The sequence below is a fragment of the Desmodus rotundus genome, chromosome 1 (genome assembly GCF_022682495.2).
Source record: "Desmodus rotundus isolate HL8 chromosome 1, HLdesRot8A.1, whole genome shotgun sequence".
NCBI lineage: Eukaryota > Metazoa > Chordata > Mammalia > Chiroptera > Phyllostomidae > Desmodus > Desmodus rotundus.
In genome coordinates, this window is record NC_071387.1 from 66012067 (window position 1) to 66034071 (window position 22005).

At 40.6% G+C, this 22005-nt stretch overlaps 1 protein-coding gene across 2 annotated transcripts in view; it reads right to left on the bottom strand.

Annotated features, from left to right (window-relative positions):
- The window catches only part of SLC24A2 (solute carrier family 24 member 2), a 252951-nt gene that overhangs the window by 73885 nt on the left and 157061 nt on the right, over positions 1 to 22005 (bottom strand). For both annotated transcript variants that reach the window (XM_045193679.3, XM_024558338.4), the window contains exons 3-4: positions 16004 to 16042; positions 13278 to 13386 (exon numbers count right to left, since the gene is read on the bottom strand). In XM_045193679.3, the coding sequence (XP_045049614.2) occupies positions 13278 to 13386; positions 16004 to 16042 (148 nt within the window). The remainder of the gene's footprint in view (positions 1 to 13277; positions 13387 to 16003; positions 16043 to 22005) is intronic.

The following is a 22005-nucleotide window of genomic DNA, read 5'->3' on the forward strand; positions in this document are numbered from 1 at the left end:
CAATGCTGCTGTAAAGCCAGAGAATTTAGATCACACAACAGCGTCTTCAGAAGAGTCCTCAGCACACAGAAGATAAAGTGGTGACAATATGTTAGAAATGGGGATGAAAAAACCACTGGGGCACAGAATGGATGCAGCATTCTGGCGAAAGAACAACTTGGATGTTCTTCTGAATCCCATCTTGTGGCTTGGCTGGATTTAGAGGTTTCTGCCAGACAGAGAGAATCAGTGCTAAATTATATCCGGCTATTGGGTGAGCACAGCTGAGTTTCACCCTCTGATGCACTGAGCATCAAACAATATTGGAAAACCATACAGGAAAAGAGTCCTAGGGGGGGAGGAAACAAATAATAAAAAAACCTCCGGCCTTCCAAGGGAGGAAAAAGGTAAGAGGTAAAGAGAGAAGTGTGAGAAGGCAAGAGAATATGACAACAGAATGAAATTGAGGGAAAAAAAGACTGGGAGATAGAAAGGAAATTAATGCCCCTGATGTAGAAGTGATTCAAATTAAAAACTATTCTAACAATTATGTATCATTCTACACTTGAGTATTGTCCAGGATGCTATTTTACTGAATACATGGATCTCTACCACAGTAGACTCACCCAGAATTACAAAGAATTTAAAGGATCAAATTGAAAGTAGAATGAACGTTCATGCAATCCTCTAAATTTCACTGGTTGTAAGTGTAAATCCGTTTACCATTATTCCCACTTACAGATCATATTGTATAAAGTGGGACTATACAAGTGACTTTAAAGTCCAAGATACAAAGATCGGGCAGAAGATTGAGATATGTTTCACAAAAAAAGTGCATCATGTACTTTAGATTAAATAGCCAATGCCTGCCAGGGAACCAGAGGTCTGACAATGTAGGAGGAATCAGGGCCTTATAACCTTCAAGTATACAAATGTTTTTGGCAGGACTAAAAACAAAATAGTACAGTAGTTGCTTTTCTAGATTTTTATCAATATGTTGGAAAGGATTTTGTTTTAGTCTGACCCATGTCTTAAAGCTATGGACCCAGGTGAAATTGAGATTTTTTGAAGGAAATAATTACCATGTCACACTGATTTTATTCTCATTGCACAAAGGATGGGAGGACTTTGTACATACTACAGCTTCAGGATAACTTTGCTCAACCGAAAGCCAGATGGCCAGAAGGACCAGTTCCCATGTTATCTTAGAGGCAGCCTTTGCAGGATTTAAAAAAAATCACATGGTGAGTAGGCCTCTTTTTAAGGAAAAACACAGAGAAGATAATTCATTGTCTTACTACTGAACCACTGTAAACTGTCTAAAAATATGATGGTTGAAAAAAACACACCTGAAAGCAATTTATTCGGCAAATACCTATGTAGAACTAATGATGTGCCGGGACTGGTGAACGTGCTCTACTGGTATGTATATATCAGCATCCACTGGAGGGCCAGCCGATGGTGAAATGAGAGTGCTTTTTCAGCTTCAGTGACTGCCTGCATCCTCTGGTACCTGTGGCAGCTGCTCTCTGTCTCTGGGAACTCTGAGTCCTCCCCTCTGAAGGAGTTCTCACTGCTTCTTTGAGCATGTGACAAGTTCAAGAGGAGAAGGAGGGGTCTGTAACTTGGTGGATGTTCCTTTGTCTTTTTTCCATCTTTGTGCTATGTTTATACTCAAGTGCCATCAAAATCATTTATTTTGCCACATGTCTTTGTGTCCTTTACTTCATAACAAATGAGAGAGAGAGAGAGAGAGAGAGAGAGAGAGGAAGAGAGAGAGAGAGAGAGAGAGGAAGAGAGAGAGAGAGAGAGAAGGAGAGGGAGAGAGGAAGACAGGAAAAGAAAACCCATCCCCATACTCAAAAGCATTTATTTCAGTAAAACCATTCACATTCTCTTCATGCCCCAAGTGTACACATATTTATAATGTGTACAACTCATAAAGAGAGATTCAATTTCAACCGTCTTTGATGTTCAAATCTGAGTTAGTGCTTTACTATTTCCCAGAGAGGAGGTTTTTAACTCATCCCCAAGTTTGCTCCATGAGAGGCATTAATAGCCTTCCTTCCTCTATCCAGGCATTTAAACTACTGTCATCTTATTAAAAACATGACCAGTAGATTGGATTTTATTCTTCTCCAAGAGAAGATTTTCACTGCTGTTGCCTATTCACTTTCCAGCTGAGGTTGCATACAGCATCTTTCTTGCTAATTTAAACTGATCTATGATTTGGGATAGAAAGAAAGGTTATAATACTGCTATTCAGGGACAACTTCTCCACATTTTGAATGAAATAGGCATGAAAATGACTTTCTTCTGGGATCAAATGGCAATTTATGAAAGCTCATATTGAAGCTGTTTTTAAAAATAGAAGCATAGAAAGAAATAAAAAAATCTGTGAAGTGGAAAAGAAATGCAGCAAAATCTCACAAAAATACGTCAGCATAGAATGGCAAGGGCTGCATGTTTACATGGTCAACGAAGCCATTGAGAGACAAGGGAGAAGGCAGCCATCTTGCTCTTGATTCCTGGTTAGAAAGCTTTTTCGTCACGATGACATTCTTCCAGGCAAAAAATGAGCATGGTTTCTGATAATTCCTAATACAACGTGCTACGACATAAAACTCCAATACATGAAAAAAGTAGAAGCTGGGGAAATAACAAGTTCTGCTGTTTGGTAAGAAAAAAATAAACCCAGTATGCAAGTGAAAGTGTAATCTTCGTGCTAGCATCAAGTTAACACTAAATGTATACGCTGAAGAGCTGGAAGGATTTTACAATGGAGATGTGGGTGGCTCCGCGCACAGAAGATGGACGTGTGTGGCTATGATGAGAGTCCTGTGTGGGTAAAAAGCATTCAGGCTCCAAAGCACCGAGGAGCTGGGTGACTGAGCAAGTAATGTCACTCTTCGAACCTCAGTTTCCTCAGAGGTAAAATTCTCAGTAATTACCAGGAAAACACACAGTAATTCCCAGAGCCGCTGTTGAGAGTTATGAGATGCCCATCAGGCATGGGGCACAGACTAGGCACTTAGGAAGTTCCACTCTTGATTTTCCTCTTCATCACTTCTTAGGCCTCTGGCATGCATGTTTGTGTGTGTATACATACCTTCCCTTTGTGCATGTGTGTGACTTGCAAGTGCCGTAGTGCCCCTGACAGGAGAGACTGCTGGGACGTTAGTTCAGAGGGCAAACAGACACATGCCTGCTCTTCTCAAAGGAGTCCCCATTTTGGTTGGGCCAAATATGTAGTAGTTTTGGGTCTCTCAGAGCCATCCAGTTCAATGCCTTAAATTTCCACACTTCTCCCTGCCCACGCTCTTCACCTTCTTCAAGAACTGCTCTCAGAGCTCACTTTTTCCAGAAATGCTTTCTGGATGACCCTGCCCTGTGCGTTCACACTCGAGATGACTTTCCTCAAGGTCTGGTCAACAGAGTTCACCTGCATTGAGAGCTTACCCTGCACCCACTGCCAAGCCCAGCACTGTATGAGCACTATCCTAGTTCCCAATCTGGTTTATGAATCCGCACTTGTCATAATGTGAAATTGCATCCACAGTGTGTACTTTCACTCCTTCAGGAAAGAGGGCCTTGGTCCTTCACACAGGTGATGCTATCGCTCCAGGAAGCCCTTCTCCTTTCCCCACAGAGCCTCACCAAGAGCAGTTAACAGAGTCCACAGCACAGTGGTGCTCACACCTTATTCCTATTCCCCAGGGGCCTCTCTGAGGAGATCCCAGCTGCCTCTTCCCCTTCCTCCCAACTACTTCAACCAGAACATCTGAAAGCTGCTCTGCTTTATACATTGTGATCTCTAGTTGGCCTACTTTGCCTTTTTGTTCTTCTTTGTGAGAAGAGTCTGTACTCTTCTTACTTATTACATATAAATTTACAAATTGAGTTAAATTCCATGAATATCTTTTTTTTTGGATTTCAATTAGGATTTCGAGTTCAATTAGTTGCATCTAGAGTTTACTTTGGAGAGAACTTATCATGTCAACAATTACTTAGATTTTCTTCTAAGTTCTTCAGAAACGATTATTTATTGTTTTGCCATAAAGTTCTTAAACAGTTCCTTTGGGTGAATCCTCAATACTTTATGGTTATGTCCCATTTGTGAGTGGGGTATTTATTTCTTTTATGTTATTTCTGGTCTAGAGGAAGGCTATCGAATAGGGCACACTGATAAAGATCTGACAGGAGCGAACTCTTTTTAAATTAAATTTATTGGTGAGTGAACCCTTAATAGTTCTAACAGTTTATAAAAACTATTTACTCTATCTTGTAGGAACTCCTTTATCAGTGGGATTCTGCTGTCAATAAAAATATATATTTTTGAAAATCCATGATCTAGGGTACAGGAAAGATGGTAAAAATAGATATTTGCTACTCATTTGTGAGGCTTTTGCCATCAAATATCTTGGAATTCGGGTCACTGAAGCTGCCCGTTCGCATCCCACTGCCTGAACCAGACTGATAAAGCACCGGGAGAGATGGCATCAGGATCTCACAATAGCTGCTGAAGAGGGAAATGAGGGAGCAAAACGGTCCTTCAGAAATGCTCCCAGGATACCCCCAACCAATCTGAATGTCACAGAAATATGCTGGATATAAGGTGAAAACAGCAGAGACCAGCTGAGAGCATGAAGTGAATTTACCATGGGGAAATTTTCCTGTTTTTACAATAGTAAGTAAGACAGGTATCACACTCAATGTGATGCCATTTTCAGATGCCTCATTCCAGGGTTCTGATGGTTTTGTCACGAAAAACAGTCTCAAAGGAACAATATATCAAGTATGGGGCCTGCTGTTCCAAACTGTCTCAAGCCCTGTCGTTAAATAATCCTTCAGTTCAATTACAGGCCCGCTAGGCAAGTATTATTCCTACTTTTGTGTTTTTTAAGGTCTAAATTTCATTTATTAATTAAATTTTGCCATTACTAATAAAATTGTTGTCATAACAAAAAATAGAAATCAAATTTTGAAAATCCACAAGGAAAGAGAAATTACCATGATTGTAGAGAGAATGCAAGAATCCATAAAACAGAATGAAGAGCTTCTTTTGCAGTTTCCTTCTGAAACACAACTTCATACCAAATTACGTGGTAGCTACTATTTTACAGGTGTTTGAATTTGTAAAATAAATAAATAGTTAAAACAATAAGCTTCTTAGAATCTTGTGATTTTTTTTTTGAATATATAAAATTAGGCCCATGGAATGCAATAAATAAAAGATCTGACAGTATATCAAAGGGAAGGAAATAAAAGAAGAACAAAGAGTTTGAAAAGAAAAAGGAAAGAAGTGAACAGGAGAACTCAGGAGGATGAGAGGCGGAGACATTGCTCCCTGCAGCAGTAATTTCAGAACCACAGGGAGATTTATCCAATCATCCAGCAAATAGTGACTGAGCATCTACTTAATTCATGTCAGTGCCATCCTAGAGGCTGGGGATACAATGGTGGCCACAGCAGATGTGACTGCTATTCACCACTGCATAGACCACCATCAACCAACTAGGACTTTGTTGGTCACAACCAAAGAGCCTTTGACAGGACATGGGTTAAGACAATCTGCCTGGCTAGAGACATAGAGTTCTCCCACAGAAAAGTTATAAAAGCAAGCACTCCTGCAATCCATTCAGCAAATACTAACGGCAACCCTTATATGCTGGACCCTGTGGGTGGATTAGAGCCTGTCCCATGTCCTACCATGTTGGAGATATAAGGGTGGAGACAGACAGTAAACAACAAATAAATACATTCATGGTGAAAAGTGTTACAGAGAAATATAGAGCAGGGTAATGGAGATTCAGAACTCTGTTTTATTATCATTGTTTTGATTTTGCTTTTTCAAAGGTTGATCGAGTAATGCCTCTTTGATCAGGTGACATATGAAGGAAGGGAGGGTAGAAGCCATTTGGTTCTCTGGGGGAAGAAGGGACATATGCAAAGATCCTGAGGCAGGAGTATGCTTAGAGTTTGTGAGAAGAGGCTGCTAGGCAGCCAGAGAAGTGAAGCAAAGGGAATGATGCCCTCCATGAGAGGAAGGAGAGCAGGGCTGAGAGAAAGGAAGAAAGGAAGGTAGGAGAGCACAGTAAAGCAGAGATGAAAGAAAGAGGGGAGAGACATAGAGAGGAAGGTAGAGAGACAGGGCACAGGAGGCCTCAGGAACACTGTAAATACTAGGGCTCTTACTATTGGTGAGATGGTTTTGAGCAGAGGTGAGGCATAATTTCATTGTGTTTTAGGGGAACCAGGATTCTTAGATGACAAGTTTTAGGGCATGCCTTTTCTGGGGAAGTATTCAGGGCCACTGTATAAAAATTGGATTCATGTGCCAGCAGGGAGCCCTTTAAAAGGGAGGAAGAAGGGGAACAACACATCTTCTTGTAGATCCGGGGTTTGAGAAGACAGGATGAAGGTTACTAGGGATGGGAAGAAGAGGGGAACACATTTGACCTTCACTGGGGTCTAGCATGGAGTTCCATGTATGGGGAGGCAGAGTGCCCAGTGCTGGCTCTGTTGGAAGTCAGGGTGGTGATATAGCCCCATTTTGGCTCATGTGATGGAAGTAAAAGTCTGCCTCTGGGAACACAGAGCTTTTCCTGATAAAAAAAAGACAGCTGCACTGTCTTCTCCTTCCAGAATACAGATAGGACAGGGGGAGCAGCTGCCATCCTATGAGGATGAGAAAGAGAGAAACATACTCTGGAAGAAAGAATGAAAAAACAGGAGACTGGGTCCCTCAGGGCAGGGTGGAGCTGTGTTACCAGCCTTGGACTGTTTACTATGGGCTTCTTGTTGAATAAGAAAAATACCTCCCCCCCCCAAAAAAAAACTGTTAAGGCTAATCCAAAAATGCTATATGACATTCCAAATATATGACATTCTAGGAAAGGCAAAACTATGGAGACAGTAAAAAGATCAGTGATTTGGGAGGTGGCAAGGAAGAGATGAACAGGCAGAGCACAGAGGGTTTTAGGGCAGTGAAAATGCTCTGTATAATATTGCAACGATGGATACATCTTTCCAAGCTCATGGAATGTACACCACCAAGAATGAACCCTACGTGAACTATGGACTTTGTGTGATTATGATGTGCCAATGTAGGTTCATCCTTCTTAAAAAATGTACCATTCTGGTGTGTGGTTTTGATAACAGGGGAGGATATGCATGTGTGGGGGCAGGGAGAATATGGGAAATCTCTGTACCTTCCTCTCCTGGTTACTTTGTTATAAACCTAAAACCGCTCCAAAAAATAAAGTCTTAAAAAAACTATTAAGTTGGACCACTGTAGTTGGATTTTATTGTATGACATTGAATACAATTTTAACTGAAAAATCATTGTCAACAGTCACTTAATGGTAACTATATACTTTTTGGGTATTATTGTATTGAATACTCACCATAAGCTTCTGATAGTGGACCTCTCACTATTACCTTTTACAGATGAAGAAACCATGGCCCTAACAGGCTGAGTAATAGCAATCATGAACTTATGCTGGTGGTGCTATCATCCCATTTACAAGTGGAAAATCTGAGGCCCAGTGAGGTTCAGAAACTCGCTCTAGGTCTCATAGCAAGAGGATGAGCAAGGATCTGAACCCAAGCAGTCTGCCTCTTAGACCACATGCTGACCTTGTAGGTACATGGCCAAACTCTAACGCTATTCCACCTGTCTTGTTCCCACATCAGTATCTCCATTGTCATCACCCAGTCATTGAGCTCTGCCAGAGTTGCAGGGATGGCTATGGGGTTCCTTTTCCTGTGTAGGTTAGTATCCATGACATTATGGACAGATGGGTCAACAGTTTCTTCAAGTGCTTGAGGAAAATCCAAGACAGAGGAGGGAGGCACACTGGGGACTCATGAGCGGCGCTGTGATTCTGGGCGTGGGGAATGTGATGGGAGAACTAAGGCTACGACAGGTCTTGCTGCAAAGGCTTATGTATGGGAAAGTCACATCTTCCAGACTGAATGTATAATTGTCCCAAGGACAGATCAAGTCTCCTGGTATTTAAGCTGGGACTACACCAGGAGAATAAGGAACACTGAGTTGGACAGGAGGTCACATAGGCAGCAGAGTAGCATAAAAATTATGAACCCAGACCTTGAACCAGATAGATACAGGTTCAAACTCTGGCTTTGCCATTTACTTCTTGTGTCACTTAGTGAGGCAACATACCTCCTGTTTATATATCCATGTCCTTCTTTGAGTAATGGAGGAGGGCTAGGGGAAGGACTAAATGAAAAGGTTTATGTAGAGCACTCAGCCATAGTGCCTGGACTGTAAGCCTTCTGCAAATGTCACTTGGTGCTACTATTATTAGACAAATTGATAGTAGAAGCAACTTCTCACTGCAAAGTGCTACCTCCAGTGTCCTTGTTTTAGGTTCATAAAGATGTATACCTGGGTAAGTGTAATGGCTTGTTTGGAGAAAACATTAAAGTCAACATGGGACACTAAATGTATTAGAAAGAGCAGTTCAGATAGCCATGTCATGATCTCAAAGACCGATACTGTAGTTCTCCAGGGCTTTCTTATGAAAGGAACAGAATCTTTATTCCAACCATTTACATGAGCCTTAACCAGATTCCTTCTTTTCACAAACAATGTCCTGTTCAGAATTTTGGGGCCCTGGAAAGCTGTTGCTCAGCCTCATTTGAATTAAACCTTTCCCCGAGGCAGGCTGACCATGGCTTTGTCCCTTCAACCCAAAGCGGTCTGCCCAGATCACACTAAAGAATAGTGAACACACACCAATGAGTGATGTGTGTCCCTGAGACAGACAGGCTTAGATTAAAGGTGATTTCGAATTCTTTGGTATCTTCCCATTGAGAAGTGAAGTCTCCTCCTCTTTCAGTCTGGGCTGGCCTTCATGACTGCTTGACTGATAGAGTGCAGTAGAAGTAACATTCTGGGACTTCCCAGGCTAGGTCATTGGAAGTTCTGCAGCTTTTCCTGAGCCTCTTGGAAGGTTTGCTCTTGGAACCATTAGCTGCCATGTAGGAAGCCTGAACACGTGAAAGGCCCTGAGACAATATGAAGAGTCAGAAGGGTGCAGCTGAGCACAGCCTTCTAGCTGTGCCTACAAAGGTGCCAGACATGTGAGTGAGGCCCTTTGGGACCTTCTACCCTGTCCATCTACTAGCTGAATAACACCAAATGACCTCGACTGATATTAGATGGAACAAAAGAATCGCCCACTGATGCTTGCCCAAATTTCTGATTCATGAGACCATGAGCAATAAATATGGTGGTGGTTTTAAGCCATTAAGTCTTGGGGGCTTTGTTACATATCAATAGACAACTGAAACAAACACTGTTAGATCTTGTGACTCAGGCTCAGCGGCTGAACCAACCACCAATTAAAGCTTTTGGCAAGCGCTCAACACTGGGGTTTGGAAGACAAAAACACCTGAGGGGCACAGATGAGACAAAGGGAAGTGTCTTTCAACAGGCCATCTGTCCTAGATGATGTTTTCAAATGAAGTTGAAAACTTCCCTTTGTGAACACTGACACTACGCTCCACAGTGCACTGCTCAGCTTGGTGGACGCCAGGAACGCAAATGAACTGTCCTTTAGTGCAACAGGGAAGCTACTGCCTTGTTTATGCCGTCAACTTGGTGATGTAACCAGCATGCTCTACATTGTTAAGGTGACAGTTTGGCACAAGGACATGTGAATTCAAATGATTAGATGCAAACTAAAATAGATGACTATTTTTGAGAGGAGTGGGGTTAATTTTTTGGCTGTTCTTGGAGTGGAAAATGATTGTGAATTTTGGGGGAAAAATACCAGAGCAATCTGTTTTCTTGGCTGTGTGCTGTGGAACAATTTTAAAGCATTGAAGTGCTTTCCATATATTCTAATCACTCAAGTCCAGAGCTGATTATGGCTCTCAGCATTCTCTCCGGCTCACACCATTGGAGCACTGCAAGTCTTTCAGGAAGCGCTTTCACCTTGACAGCAGGCGCCCGGATCCGGAAGGCACATATTGATACAGCAAACACTTCAATTGCAGTGCAGCCCTACAACGGCCAGGTGTTCCCCAAAATCACTGATGGCCCAACTCCGAGGCAACCCAGATTCACTCTCTCTCATCTCAGAGAAGTAAAACGACATCTCTTATGAAACAGAAAAGACAAAAAAAGATCTTACCAGAAACTAAGCTATCTCAAACAAAAAGCAGAGAAATTTAGATGGAGACCTGTGGGCAAGGTCTCAATTACACAGACACGTGCAGGGTGGTATATGCATAGAACATCTCTGGAAGGAGCCCCACAAAATTGGTAACTGTGGTTTCTTCTGGTGAGAATTTAAGAACTGAAGAAAATTGGGGGGTTGATAAATGATAAAAACTTATTTTTCACCATAGCCTTTTGAATATTTTGAATTAAAAAGTCATATGCTGCATTATTTTTCAAAATAACAGAATAGCTCTAAACCTTTTTATGGTACTTATGGTCTACTAGACATGGTGTTAAATGCTTTATATATTTCACTTAAAAAGGTTTTATTGGTTATGCTATTGCAGTTTCTCCCTTTGCCCCTTCCTTCCAGCCCCCATCTTCCTATGGTCAATCCCCAAACTGTTGTTCATGCCCATGGGTGATGCATATATGTTTTTTGTCTAATCCCTTTACCTTCTTTCAACCAGTCCCACCTTCCCATATTTCACTTCTTTAATACTTATAACAACCTTGTGATGTAGCCATAATTCTATATCATCCTGACTTTACAGATGAGGAAACTGAGGTATAGAAAGCTTAAATAACTTGTTCAAGGTCACACAGCTAGTAAATGCTGAGCTGGGATCTGAACCCAGAAAGTCTAGCTTTGGAGTCTGTTGTCTTAATTACTATGTAACACCGCCTTGTCAAAAATAAATATACTTAGTTGTCTGCTTATAATCGAGTTGGAGCAGCTAAAATAGTTCTTTTCGTTTCTCCCATGGCCTTTTACAAAGATGGGGTGAAAAAGATAGTGGCTCAAAATAACCAAGATACAATCTTAAACCCATGGGGCTTTAGAGAGCTTTGAAATTGAGTCAATATCAGGTTAAAGGCATGAATTTGGCCAAGGTGTTTAATCTTTCTGAGCCTTAGTAGCTATTATATGCCAGGCACTCTGCTAGACCTTTGGGACAACTAGTAAATAAAACAAGAGTCCCTGCTCTTGAGAAACTTACTATATCCTGGGGGAGACAGGCAGTAAACAAATAATCACACAAATTGTAATGTGAGCAATAAAGAAAAAGTAAAGGGTGCATTAAGAGATGAGGATCAATAGCCCTGATTTATACCAGATGGTTGGGAGGTATCATTTAGACAGAGTGCTGTAGAATGGGTGGGACAATGTAGAAGAGGTGGGGGAAAGACAAGTATTCTGGGTAGCAGCAACAGTTTATGCAAAGACCCTGAGGCAGAAAAGAAGTACCTGTTTCAGGACAAAAAGACTTATGTGGCTAAAGAAAAGTGAGCCAAATGTAGTTTGGAGAAAGAGGCAGATCATGAGACCATGGCCAATACTTCACAATTTTCCTAAAAGCTATGGGAAACCACTATAGGTATAAGTAGAAGTGACATAATTGGATTTACTTTTTAAAAAGGTTACTTGGGCTACTCTGTGGAAAATACACAAAGAAGAGAGCAGTGGAGAATGTGGAGGACCAGTTAGGAAGCTATTGCAGAAATCCAGGCAAGCAATGAAGACGGCTTGAAATAAAATGCAGGCAGAAAGAGTAGATAAATTTGAGAAGTTTTGGTGGCATAATGTTTTATGCAATTAGAATACCGTTACCTATGAAGCATAAATTTATAGGTGTGAAAATGCTTTGTCAACTGTGAAGTGCTAAACAGAGGTAACTGATGATTATTATAGATGAAGAAACCAAGTATATGCTAGAGAGACTGTAACTTGCCCAAAGTCACACAACTGCCCAGTGGCCGGGAGGAAGTTGACCTGGGATCCCTTCGCCCCCTTCTCTGGGGGTGTGCCCAGGAGAAGGAAGAGAAGGCTGGTGACCAGGTCTAATTTCCTTGTCAGGTGGGCCTCTGGGTAAATAGAGTAACAATATTTAGGAGTGTCTGACTGCCAGTAAATAGAAGTCAGGGTCTGTGAAGCAGGGCTCCTTGGAGAACATCACGTCAACTGTACGACTCTTTGGGGTACAAAACAACAATTTTTCATTATTGAAAAACTCCACAATGACAAGTGACCCTTGGTCCTCCCCTTTTATTCTGGAGGAGTGGTGTGTGTCAATGAGGGGAGCTAGGACCTGGGGAGCCACTCTTGAGGTCCTAGAGCTTTCTTCACTTCATCTGAACCTCTGGATTGCCTGTACCTTTGACATTATTTAGCAAAGCTTTATATTGGGTAAGAGCTCTGATTTAGGTGACATGATTTGAAACTCTCATCCCACGTGCTTATTCAGTGGCAGAGACCTCTTTCCCAGGCTATTAGTCCCTGCATGATATCAGGCCCAATTATAAGGTCCGTGGATGAAGTGAGAACAGACTTGGTGATATGTGAACCCCTTGCTAGTGACCTAACTCTGATATTAATTTGATACACCAGATATCTATCTACCCCCAAAATCAATTTTTTTAGGATAGTTATACAGTTTAAGAAACTTGGTATATCTGTCTTCATTGTGAATGACTAAAACTGGAAGAACTCAAAACTGGAGTCTTTGGGATGTTTCATGTGATTTCCCAAAAAGGTGAGTCAGGCCTTTTGGGGTTCTAGTGACTGTTCTTAAGCACTTACTTTAAAGAGAGCCCTTTAGATGCTTAGAAGCTCACCTCCCACTCCCCCATTGACAAAGAATCAGTAGAATATCAAGGTTCAGCAGTGAACATCACTCCTAAAACTACTCTCGGCCCTCCTAAGGCATGAATTCTCCTCTCTCTTTCTCTTTTAAAGATGCACACTTTATCTTAGTATACAGCTTTATTTTGGAACATAGGGAGGTTGATGAAAAAGAACTGTCACTCTAGCTGGAATGGAGAAAAACCTTTTTGTCTTCTCTGTCTCATAACAAACTGTATTTATGCTGGAGGAATCAAAAGACAGAATCAAAAGACATGTGGATGTCATTCTCTACTCCTGGTACAAGTCTCCGATTATGAACTGAGCTGTTGCAGAGAAAACACAGGGCTTCCTCTGGAAGATGCTAAATGCAAGGACATTGGCAGGCTTGTGTGATGGAAGAGTACACGTGTTTTATGAAGAGAATTGTGTCCTCCTTCCCCCACCCACAAGCAAGCTCCCAAACTGAAGTCTGATGTTTACCTTCAGCGAGTGGGTCGAGGGTATGTATCATGAGCTGGAAGATGCTGTTCCTCATGAGGCTATTGTGGAGGGAGGCAGAGCTTCCACCTCGCTGGAGACGTGGCTTGGTCTGAGCAGAGAAACCAGACAGGATGCTGTTAGTTCTCAGAAACTGAGGGCAAGTGCATTGCAGATAGGGTCCTCATCTTGTCTGGTGGTCACTTTTTCTGTCACATGATCACACATTATTGACCAAAGATTTTCAAGGTACATTTCAAATTCCCCAAAGGAATGGCTTTCTCACATCCTTTCCTACTAAATAAATTGCTACCATCTTTTAGAGTTTAGTAAATGCTAGTTGATGTGCTAGCATTGCCTCCATTAGTTTATCTCATTCTTAAAATGAACCCGATAAACTAGATACTGTTGTTTTTCCCTTTAGACAGATGAGGAAACTTTGTCTCAGAGAAATGAAATGAGGTGTCCAATTCACACAGACAAAAAATGGAGGGTAGAGGAATGGATCTCAAGTTTGTTTCTCTCAAAATTTGTTATTCAGACTAGTGGGTATTTTCTAAAGTGTTTGGATTGTACAACCTGTCAGTAAGATGTTTGAGTATGTATGTATATATGTTTGCATCTATACTTATATCTATATCTATATCCATACCCCTATTAAATATGAGCACATGTATTATAAAACATTTGAAAAATGGAAATTATGAAGAATAATATAGAATGTAAACGGCAGGGGTGATAATGTTTTCTCCTTGCTCCCCAAAGAAACACATTGCACATCTCCCGGGGTTCCTCTTCTCTTCCCTGGACCACAGCTCTAATCCACGAAGCCCTATGGTCTGTGTTAAGTATAATTGTAGAGAGAGAAGCACTTATGATTCTACAGAGCACTCCTAACTTCAAGGGGTGGGTTCTTCTGCATAGATTCCTACTAGAGTGGTCCTTTGGGCACACAAGTGAAACTGACAGGTAAGAGAGGAAGAATGAACCTCTAGAGGTGAGGTTACCAACAAACTCTTATTTTTTTTAATCTTTAGAAACAAATAATCTAAAAAAAAACCCCAAACTGTCTACACTGTCAGATTTTTATCCTGCATAAGAATGTTTTTCTCTCCCTTTGATTGATTTTGTGTTGGTTATTCCAGGGGAAGATGCTCCAGAGTCCACGCTCTACAGATGGGTAATGCAATGTGAGGAAATTAATTTCTTATTGAACTTTTGGTCCAAAATATTGACATGATAATTTTCTGGGGTCAGGTACAAATAGAATACTGTTTCCTACTGTCTTCCAACCCTCTGCAATCTAGGGTTTTCCAAAATAGTCCATCATACTTCAGATCCACAGGGTGCTTCCCAAGAAAAGTCCCATGATCAAATGCCTTGGATAGTGGTACACCCTAGACCAAACCACCTTTAGAGTTTTAAGATATACATTACACCACTAAGTTTAAAAAATATCAGGCTAACTTGGTGAACTTGGACAGTGTTTCTGAACTATTGCCTGTGGATCCTCACTTTGAAGAATACGTGTTAACAATCCTAGTCCGCATGTTTGGAGACAATTATGAAATCTATAGTAAGCTTGAAGTATGTGTAAAATGTCAGTATGAAGTACATGGCGATATCTGGATTTTTTAGTGTGATTTTATTATAATTGATACTCTACTAGAAATTATGTTCCCAACTCTACAGGGTTTTGAGAAGAATCAGGGGGGATTACTGGTGTCTCAGTGGTGAGCCAGATCGTGAGCTCCTCAGGGAAAGAGACTGGGTCTGTACCCCTACCCCAGCATTGGAGCTGGCATATCCTATGGGCTCTCAGTGAATGTCATAAATCTTTGCTTTCAGCACTAGAGGAGGAAGGATGGGGCTGTACGTATTTTCGTTCCTCGTCCTTCTGCCTTAAAAATCTGTAACATTTTAAAATAAATAGTGTTATTTGATTCAGATGGTTAAGGTTCAAACTATTTTAGGGGCAAGGTTAGAGAAATGAATATATTTGAAATGTAATCACTGTTTAATGGCTGAACACAAAAACTCTGAAGGTCATTTCTTTGTCATGCTTCACAGTACAGAATGTGATGTATTAATTGGACAGGAACTGAAACATGTGCTTGTTGTTAATAATTGGCCATGACCACTATTACTACCGTTCTTATTGTGACAAACTGGAAGAACTCTGCTTTGGAGATCTTCATTAGCAAAGGATTATATCTATTAAAAAACTTAAAGCATTCTTTTGGGTATTATATATATATTGAATATATAGGTCTCATACAGCATTTCTTTTTAAAAAACCCAAAGAAATTTCCAACCAAAAATTAGGTGCATGCAGATATACAAAGAAGAGCTATGAGGCATTAGACACCGCCCCCCCCCCCACCCCCGCCCCTGTGCCCCACTAGCCACTGTTCCCAAATGTCAGCTCAACATCCCTTGGAATGCAATTTGGGACTACTTCACTATTTCAACTCCTAAAAAAGTTTATGCCAAATGAAAGAGAGAACTCTGACTTTCTGAAACCTAGTCTCAGAGATTGTGAGTGAGTGTCAGGAGTCAGTTGACTCTAGTTGCAGGCTGGAGCACACACACACAGCAGCGGACGAACCCACTTATGCCAAGGGAGAGGGTGACTTGTTGAGCACCGGAGCGCCTCGCCCTCCCCCGCCCCCCACACTGCACTCTCCACAGTCACACGAACAGGTACAGACTGGGCCACTGCTTCCTACCGGTAGTGTTGGTTCATCCTTGTCCCTGGTTGTAGATGACTGCATAAGAGAAAAAGGCAAAAAGAAAAGACAAGTAAATAGATAAACAATGAATCACATGTAGGTTTTACATTTCAGAACAATCATCTGCATAGGGAAATATTTGGTTCTTCCTGCTCCTGGGAAGGATTATGCCAACACAGGGGGCCAAGAGTGCGAATTTCTCGCTAATATACAATGGTTTGTTTAGGCACATGGTCCATTTCTGAAAGATCAAACTTGAATGGGCAGCCCAATGTCCAGCAATAGAAGGCCCAGCCATGCAGTGGAATACCATGTGGTCATTAAAATGAATGAGGTGGGTACATGTGTACGGACAGGGAAAAATATCTAAGATTTATTGTTAAGTAAAAAGAAATTAACCCTTATTTATATCTCATTTTATTAAAAAATAATAATTTAGTATATGTAAAAAAAGCTCTGCAAGAATCATACCAAACTTTTATTAGTGGTTATTGCTAGGAGGATTACAAGAAAGTATCATTTCCTCATCTTTTGAAGGGAGTCAGCATTCACTGCCCCACGTGTGGCCAATAAAAGTAAAGAAAGCCTGAAGAAGTAAGGTCACTGAATTAGACTAGGATCATTACACATGGAATTCCGATAATCCACCTTCTTTCCTACTCCTACCACTTGAAGTTTTTCATGCTAAGAATGGGTATCTCTGTCAAGTTGAGAAAAAGCTGACTAAACACAGGGGCGTGTGAGGGGCTGTTGGGAGAGAGCACAGCTCAGAAAAGGTGGCAATGCAGCTCTACCAACACGCCCCAATCGGGCAGCTTCGCTTCCCCAGCTTAATACGAACACTTCCTCTTCAAAAGAACTGGGGCACCTTCCTGTGATCTTTCCAGTGGAGTAGAGTTAAGTACCTTGTGAACTTCCTCACACTCAGACTACTACCTTGGTGACTTCATCTCAACTATGACTGCACACAGCAAGAAAAAACTAGAACCTTTCCCCCTGGCTTGCCTTCTGGTCTTCCCATTACAGTCTTTGCTGCTCTGTATCTTCAGGGACAATCACACACCTGGAGACGAGTGGACAGGTGCAGAGCTGTTCTAAAACCTTTGGTGGCCCTTGGCTCTCTTTTTCTAGTCCTACCACTCACGTCATACAAAGAACATTAAGTGACCCCCAACACCCCAGTTAAACTGTACATTTTTGTGTAAAAATGAAAATTTTTACATTATTGGCTATATGCAATTCATTTAATATGTGATTGGCATGCTCAAAACCTTGAAAAGTGAGAAAAATTAATACACAATTCATTTTCACATGTCATTTTTAAGAAGACTAAGTTTAATACTTAAGTTGATATTAAACATTTTATAACCATTCAATTAAGTATTTAGATACCTTTTTGGATATTAGAATCAATATCAATGTATATTTTTTTCTTCTGGTTCCCAACATTTTCATAGATCCTTGAAGAATTAGTAACTCCCAGGTACCTATAGAAGCATTCTGGATTGGTGGTGATTTCTGAGAAAAGCTATGGGCATTGCTAAATTTGCCATAACCCCCTGATTTGGGGCTTTCTCTCAGTGACTTTTCTGAAAACACTAATTTAAAAAAAATCCCGATTCCCTAGTTCCCAGGCACATACTTGGGGAACTGGAGTGGACCTGAAATTGCCCTTTGATTTCCCTTTTTGGTCTTAAAGGCACTGTATGATCCCGTTTCTGTCTGGCAGGTCCTTTCATTTTCTCTTCTTCCACATCAGACAGCTCAACAAATGGCCCTACATTATACAGAACAATCCCCCAGGGAAATTATCCAGCGCAGCCAGCTCAGCCTTTGGACATACACCGAGATTAACTGTTAGAGCACGCCTTTTCAGTTAGCAAATTTACACCTTGTGGCTAAATGGGAGAAAAATAATTATGAGCTGGGATTGATACCACAGCACATGAAGAAACAGGATGAAAAGGGTAGTCTTTATAAGGGCAAAATATCACCAGCTGAGACTTCGGTTTAAAAAATATATTTAAAGAAAACATTTGAAGAAAGAAAAAAAATCCAAGCATGTCTTTTGATTTAGAGGAAAGAAAAAGATATCTACCCGCATTGACTTCCTCTTTCTCTCACGAGCAAGGAGGATCATAAGACACAATAAATGAAAAGAAATGCCTTGTACATAGATGCTACAGAGAAAAGTCTGAGTGAAGGGAAAAATCTGGAATACTGTACAAAACCTCCCACTGTTTAATGTCAGCAGGAGTTGACATTGTTAGTTTTCTTTCAAGTGTAATTTGCAGGCATGAATGCACATCAGGTTACAACACATAAATTTATGTATACACACAAATGGCAGCTGAGGCCATTAAGACACCCTCCACTTCTTTTTATGTAACCTTGTTGCAAAGGAGATGAAAAATGTGACATATGATAGTCATTGCTCATTTTCAGGGGCTTGCCCATGTCTACTGATAATTCCTGACATTCACCTGCCTTAGCCTCACTCTAATTACCTCTTGAAAAAGCCTCACAGTCTTGACAATGGGCTGCTGATTGTGTTAGGAATTTAATTTTAAAGAGGTTTTAATTACATTGAAAATAACTAGTGAAGGTGACAAAGAAATAATCCAAATGTGCATAGCCGATAGTGTTTCTAACCACGAGGTTATTTAGCTAACTATCTGGATTTTAAGTTGGTCTTGGGGTTGTGAATTTATTTTCAGGGCTATTGAACATTTGGGAAGTTTATTCTAACCCATCAGATGTTACAGGAGACAGCTGCTTAAAAAAAAAAAATCCAATGTGACTGTAAGGATGAATCTTGGCATTCTTATTATGCATTTTGCTTTTTAATCTCCCTAACTTTGCACACACCAAAACATCATACATTTGGAAGCCCAGTTCCTGGTGGTCGGTTCAAAGCTTGTGCCAGCTACAGGAAAGATCTCTTAAACCAAACCCATAGTATACACAACGATTCTTTTTAAAAATTTATTTCTTTACTTTTAGAGAGAGGGGAAAGGAGGGAGAAAGAGAAACATAGATGTGTGAGAGAAACCTCGATTAGTTGCCTTTTGCACACTTCCCAACCAATCAGGACCGGGCTGCAACTCAGGCACGTGCCCTGACAGGGAATGGAACTGGTCGTCTCTCACTTTGCAGGACAACACTCAACCAACTGCGTCATGCTGGGCAGGGCTACACAGCAATTCTTGAGGAATATTTTTAAAAATTCATAAAATGCATCCCAAAGGGTCTCAGGTTGGGGCTCTGGTGTGCCAACACAGACCCTCCTCTTCATTCATGAAAGCAGGACACCCACCAGGCCAGGATGTAAGAAACACATCTTTTGCATAAAAAAGTACTGTGTAATTCAGCCTTTTATGTAATTCAATCTGGCCCCCTCCCTAATTATTGCAAGTAATTGAGTAATTGGGCAACTGGGATGTTGCCACTAATAAAATATCTGTTATTCTACTTGGTGGAAGCCCCAATTCTTTATTGGAATTTTACTACCTATTTGCTGTTTTGAAAGTGCCTCATCCCTCATCTAATAAAACATATAGCCCATTTAGAAAGCATTTTAATGCTATCAATCATTCACAAGTTCTTAAATCTCATTTCCTTTGACCCTTGGATGCCATTGATTGAGAAATAACTTTCTTTTTTTTTTTAAAGGTAGTTTTTAAAAAAAGATTTTATTTATTTATTTATTTATAAAGGGAGTGGAAGGGAAGGAGAAAGGGAGGGAGAAGAACATCAATATGTGGTTGCCTCTTGCACACCCCCTACTGGAGACCTGGCTTTCAACCCAGGTATGTGCCCTAACTGGGAATTGAACCGGTGACCCTTTGGTTTGCAGCCTGCACTCAATCCACTGAGCTACACCAGCCAGGGCAAAAAATAGCTTTCTTGACTACTAGAGTAAAGCTTTGCTGTGAATTTGTACAGAGCCTTACCCCCACATACAGGCCTCCACTTTCGCCTGTCACACGTAAACATTAAGCAAATATGGCACTATTTAGCTGCATCAGAGCCATGCAGCCCCTGGTAATTGCCCCCCTGCAAATCACATAACCAAATGGGTCACTGGACAATTTCATATGCCAAAAAACAAGTGTGTAACTTAGGTGTGGCTTTTCTGGCCGCTGTCTTGGCAATAGATATAGAAAGACAAGCAATTTGGCTCAACAGTCAAGTAACAACCGTGAATGTCCACCGCCAGGACCTTTCGCTGAATTCTGTGGAATGTGCCTACATTCAGTGTGTCAAGGACCCAGACGCACTCTAAAGTCTGTCAGAAACAGAAAACTTCGGTCTGTAAAGTCTGTAAGAAAGTGTAATTGTTTTGTCATAAATGTGATCCAAAACATATATGCCAGTAATTAGAAATATTAATCCAATATTTAATTGACATTAATTTTAATGTCTGAGAATTTAGAAAGGTTGAGTGAGGGACAATTTGAATGACTGGTTTCCATTTCAAAAATTAACCAAGATGTATGAAGTGATGTCTCCTTTTCCTTTCAGTACATTTTACCTGTAATGAGCAAAAACATTCACCATCTCTCTCCTGGATGGTGAGAGAAATTTGAAGCCCGTGGGAAGACTAGCAAAAGGTACAAAAGCCTGAAATCTGAAAAGTAAAAGGAAAGAAACCCTAGAACCTCTTAATCAGATGCAAAATCATCTCCCTCTCCTTCCCTTTACTGTGTCCTAACATATTCCCTAAAATATTAAGAGGGGCAAGATTAAATAAATTCCTAAAGAAAAAAAATACTGAGATTTAAACTCAAATTACTTTTACCACTGGCTGCTGGGTAATTATCCCAATATCATTGTCCTGTAAGAACAAAGAACGTCAGAATCTCAAAGACTAATGACGTGCTGAAGGCCACAGCCAGGATGCAGGAAGACCCACTTCACAACTGTCTTCAAGAAACGCAGGAGGGTGGTTGCATTGATTCCCGGGTATTTTTTTGGTGCCCATTGTAAATGACATTGTTTTCTTAGTTTCCCTTTCTGATAGTTCATTTTTGGTGTACAAAAATGCAATGATTTCTGAATATCTATTTTGTATCCTGCTACTTTACTGAATTCATCTATCAGTTCTAGTCGTTTCTTGGTAGAATCTTTGGGGTTCTCCATGTACATACACTGTCATGTGTATGGCAAATAAAGACAGTTTCACATCTTCCTTTCCAGTTTGGATGCCTTGTATTTCTTCTTCCTGTCTGATTGCTGTGGCTAGGACTTCCAGTGCTATGTTGAATAAGAGTGGTGAAAGCAGACACCCCTGTCTTTTCCCTGATCTTAAGGGAAACACTTTTAGTTTTCCCCCACTGAGTATGATGTTGGCTGTAGACTTGTCATACATGGCCTTTATTTTGTTGAGCTATGATCCCTCTATTCCCACTTTGCTGAAAGTTTTTTTTATCATAAATGGGTGGTAGATTTTGTCAAATGCTTTTTTAGAAAGGGTGAAAATTAATTAAAAAATGTGGTAATGGAAGCTCACATTTTGGAAGCAAAGCATTTTGATGATTTATTTGAATAAGTCCCACAGTCATGGAATATTTGGAATAGTAGGAAGAAATTTTAGAATAATAGGTATGCCCCCAAATGGAAGGAATGGCAGTGAAATTGCTTAGAGACAACATTTAAGAAACAACATTTTGCCTTTTAAATAGTTGTACAGGAGAAGAAGTAATATAGGATGAGAAGTGATGTCATATAGTTATTAAGTATATGGAATTCAAGCCCAGACTGCTGGGGCTTATTTTCCTATTTTTGTCACTTATTAGCTGTGTGACATTTCTGACAACATTCTTAATCTCTTTATGCTTAATTTTTCTTATCTGTAAAATGTGGATGATAATAGTAAGTTCTTCAGAAGGTTACTGTGAGGATTAAAAAGTTAATACATGTAAGGTGCTTAGACCAATGTTTGGCACATAGTAACGACTATGTATTAGCTCTATTAACATTACTATTAATATTAGGAG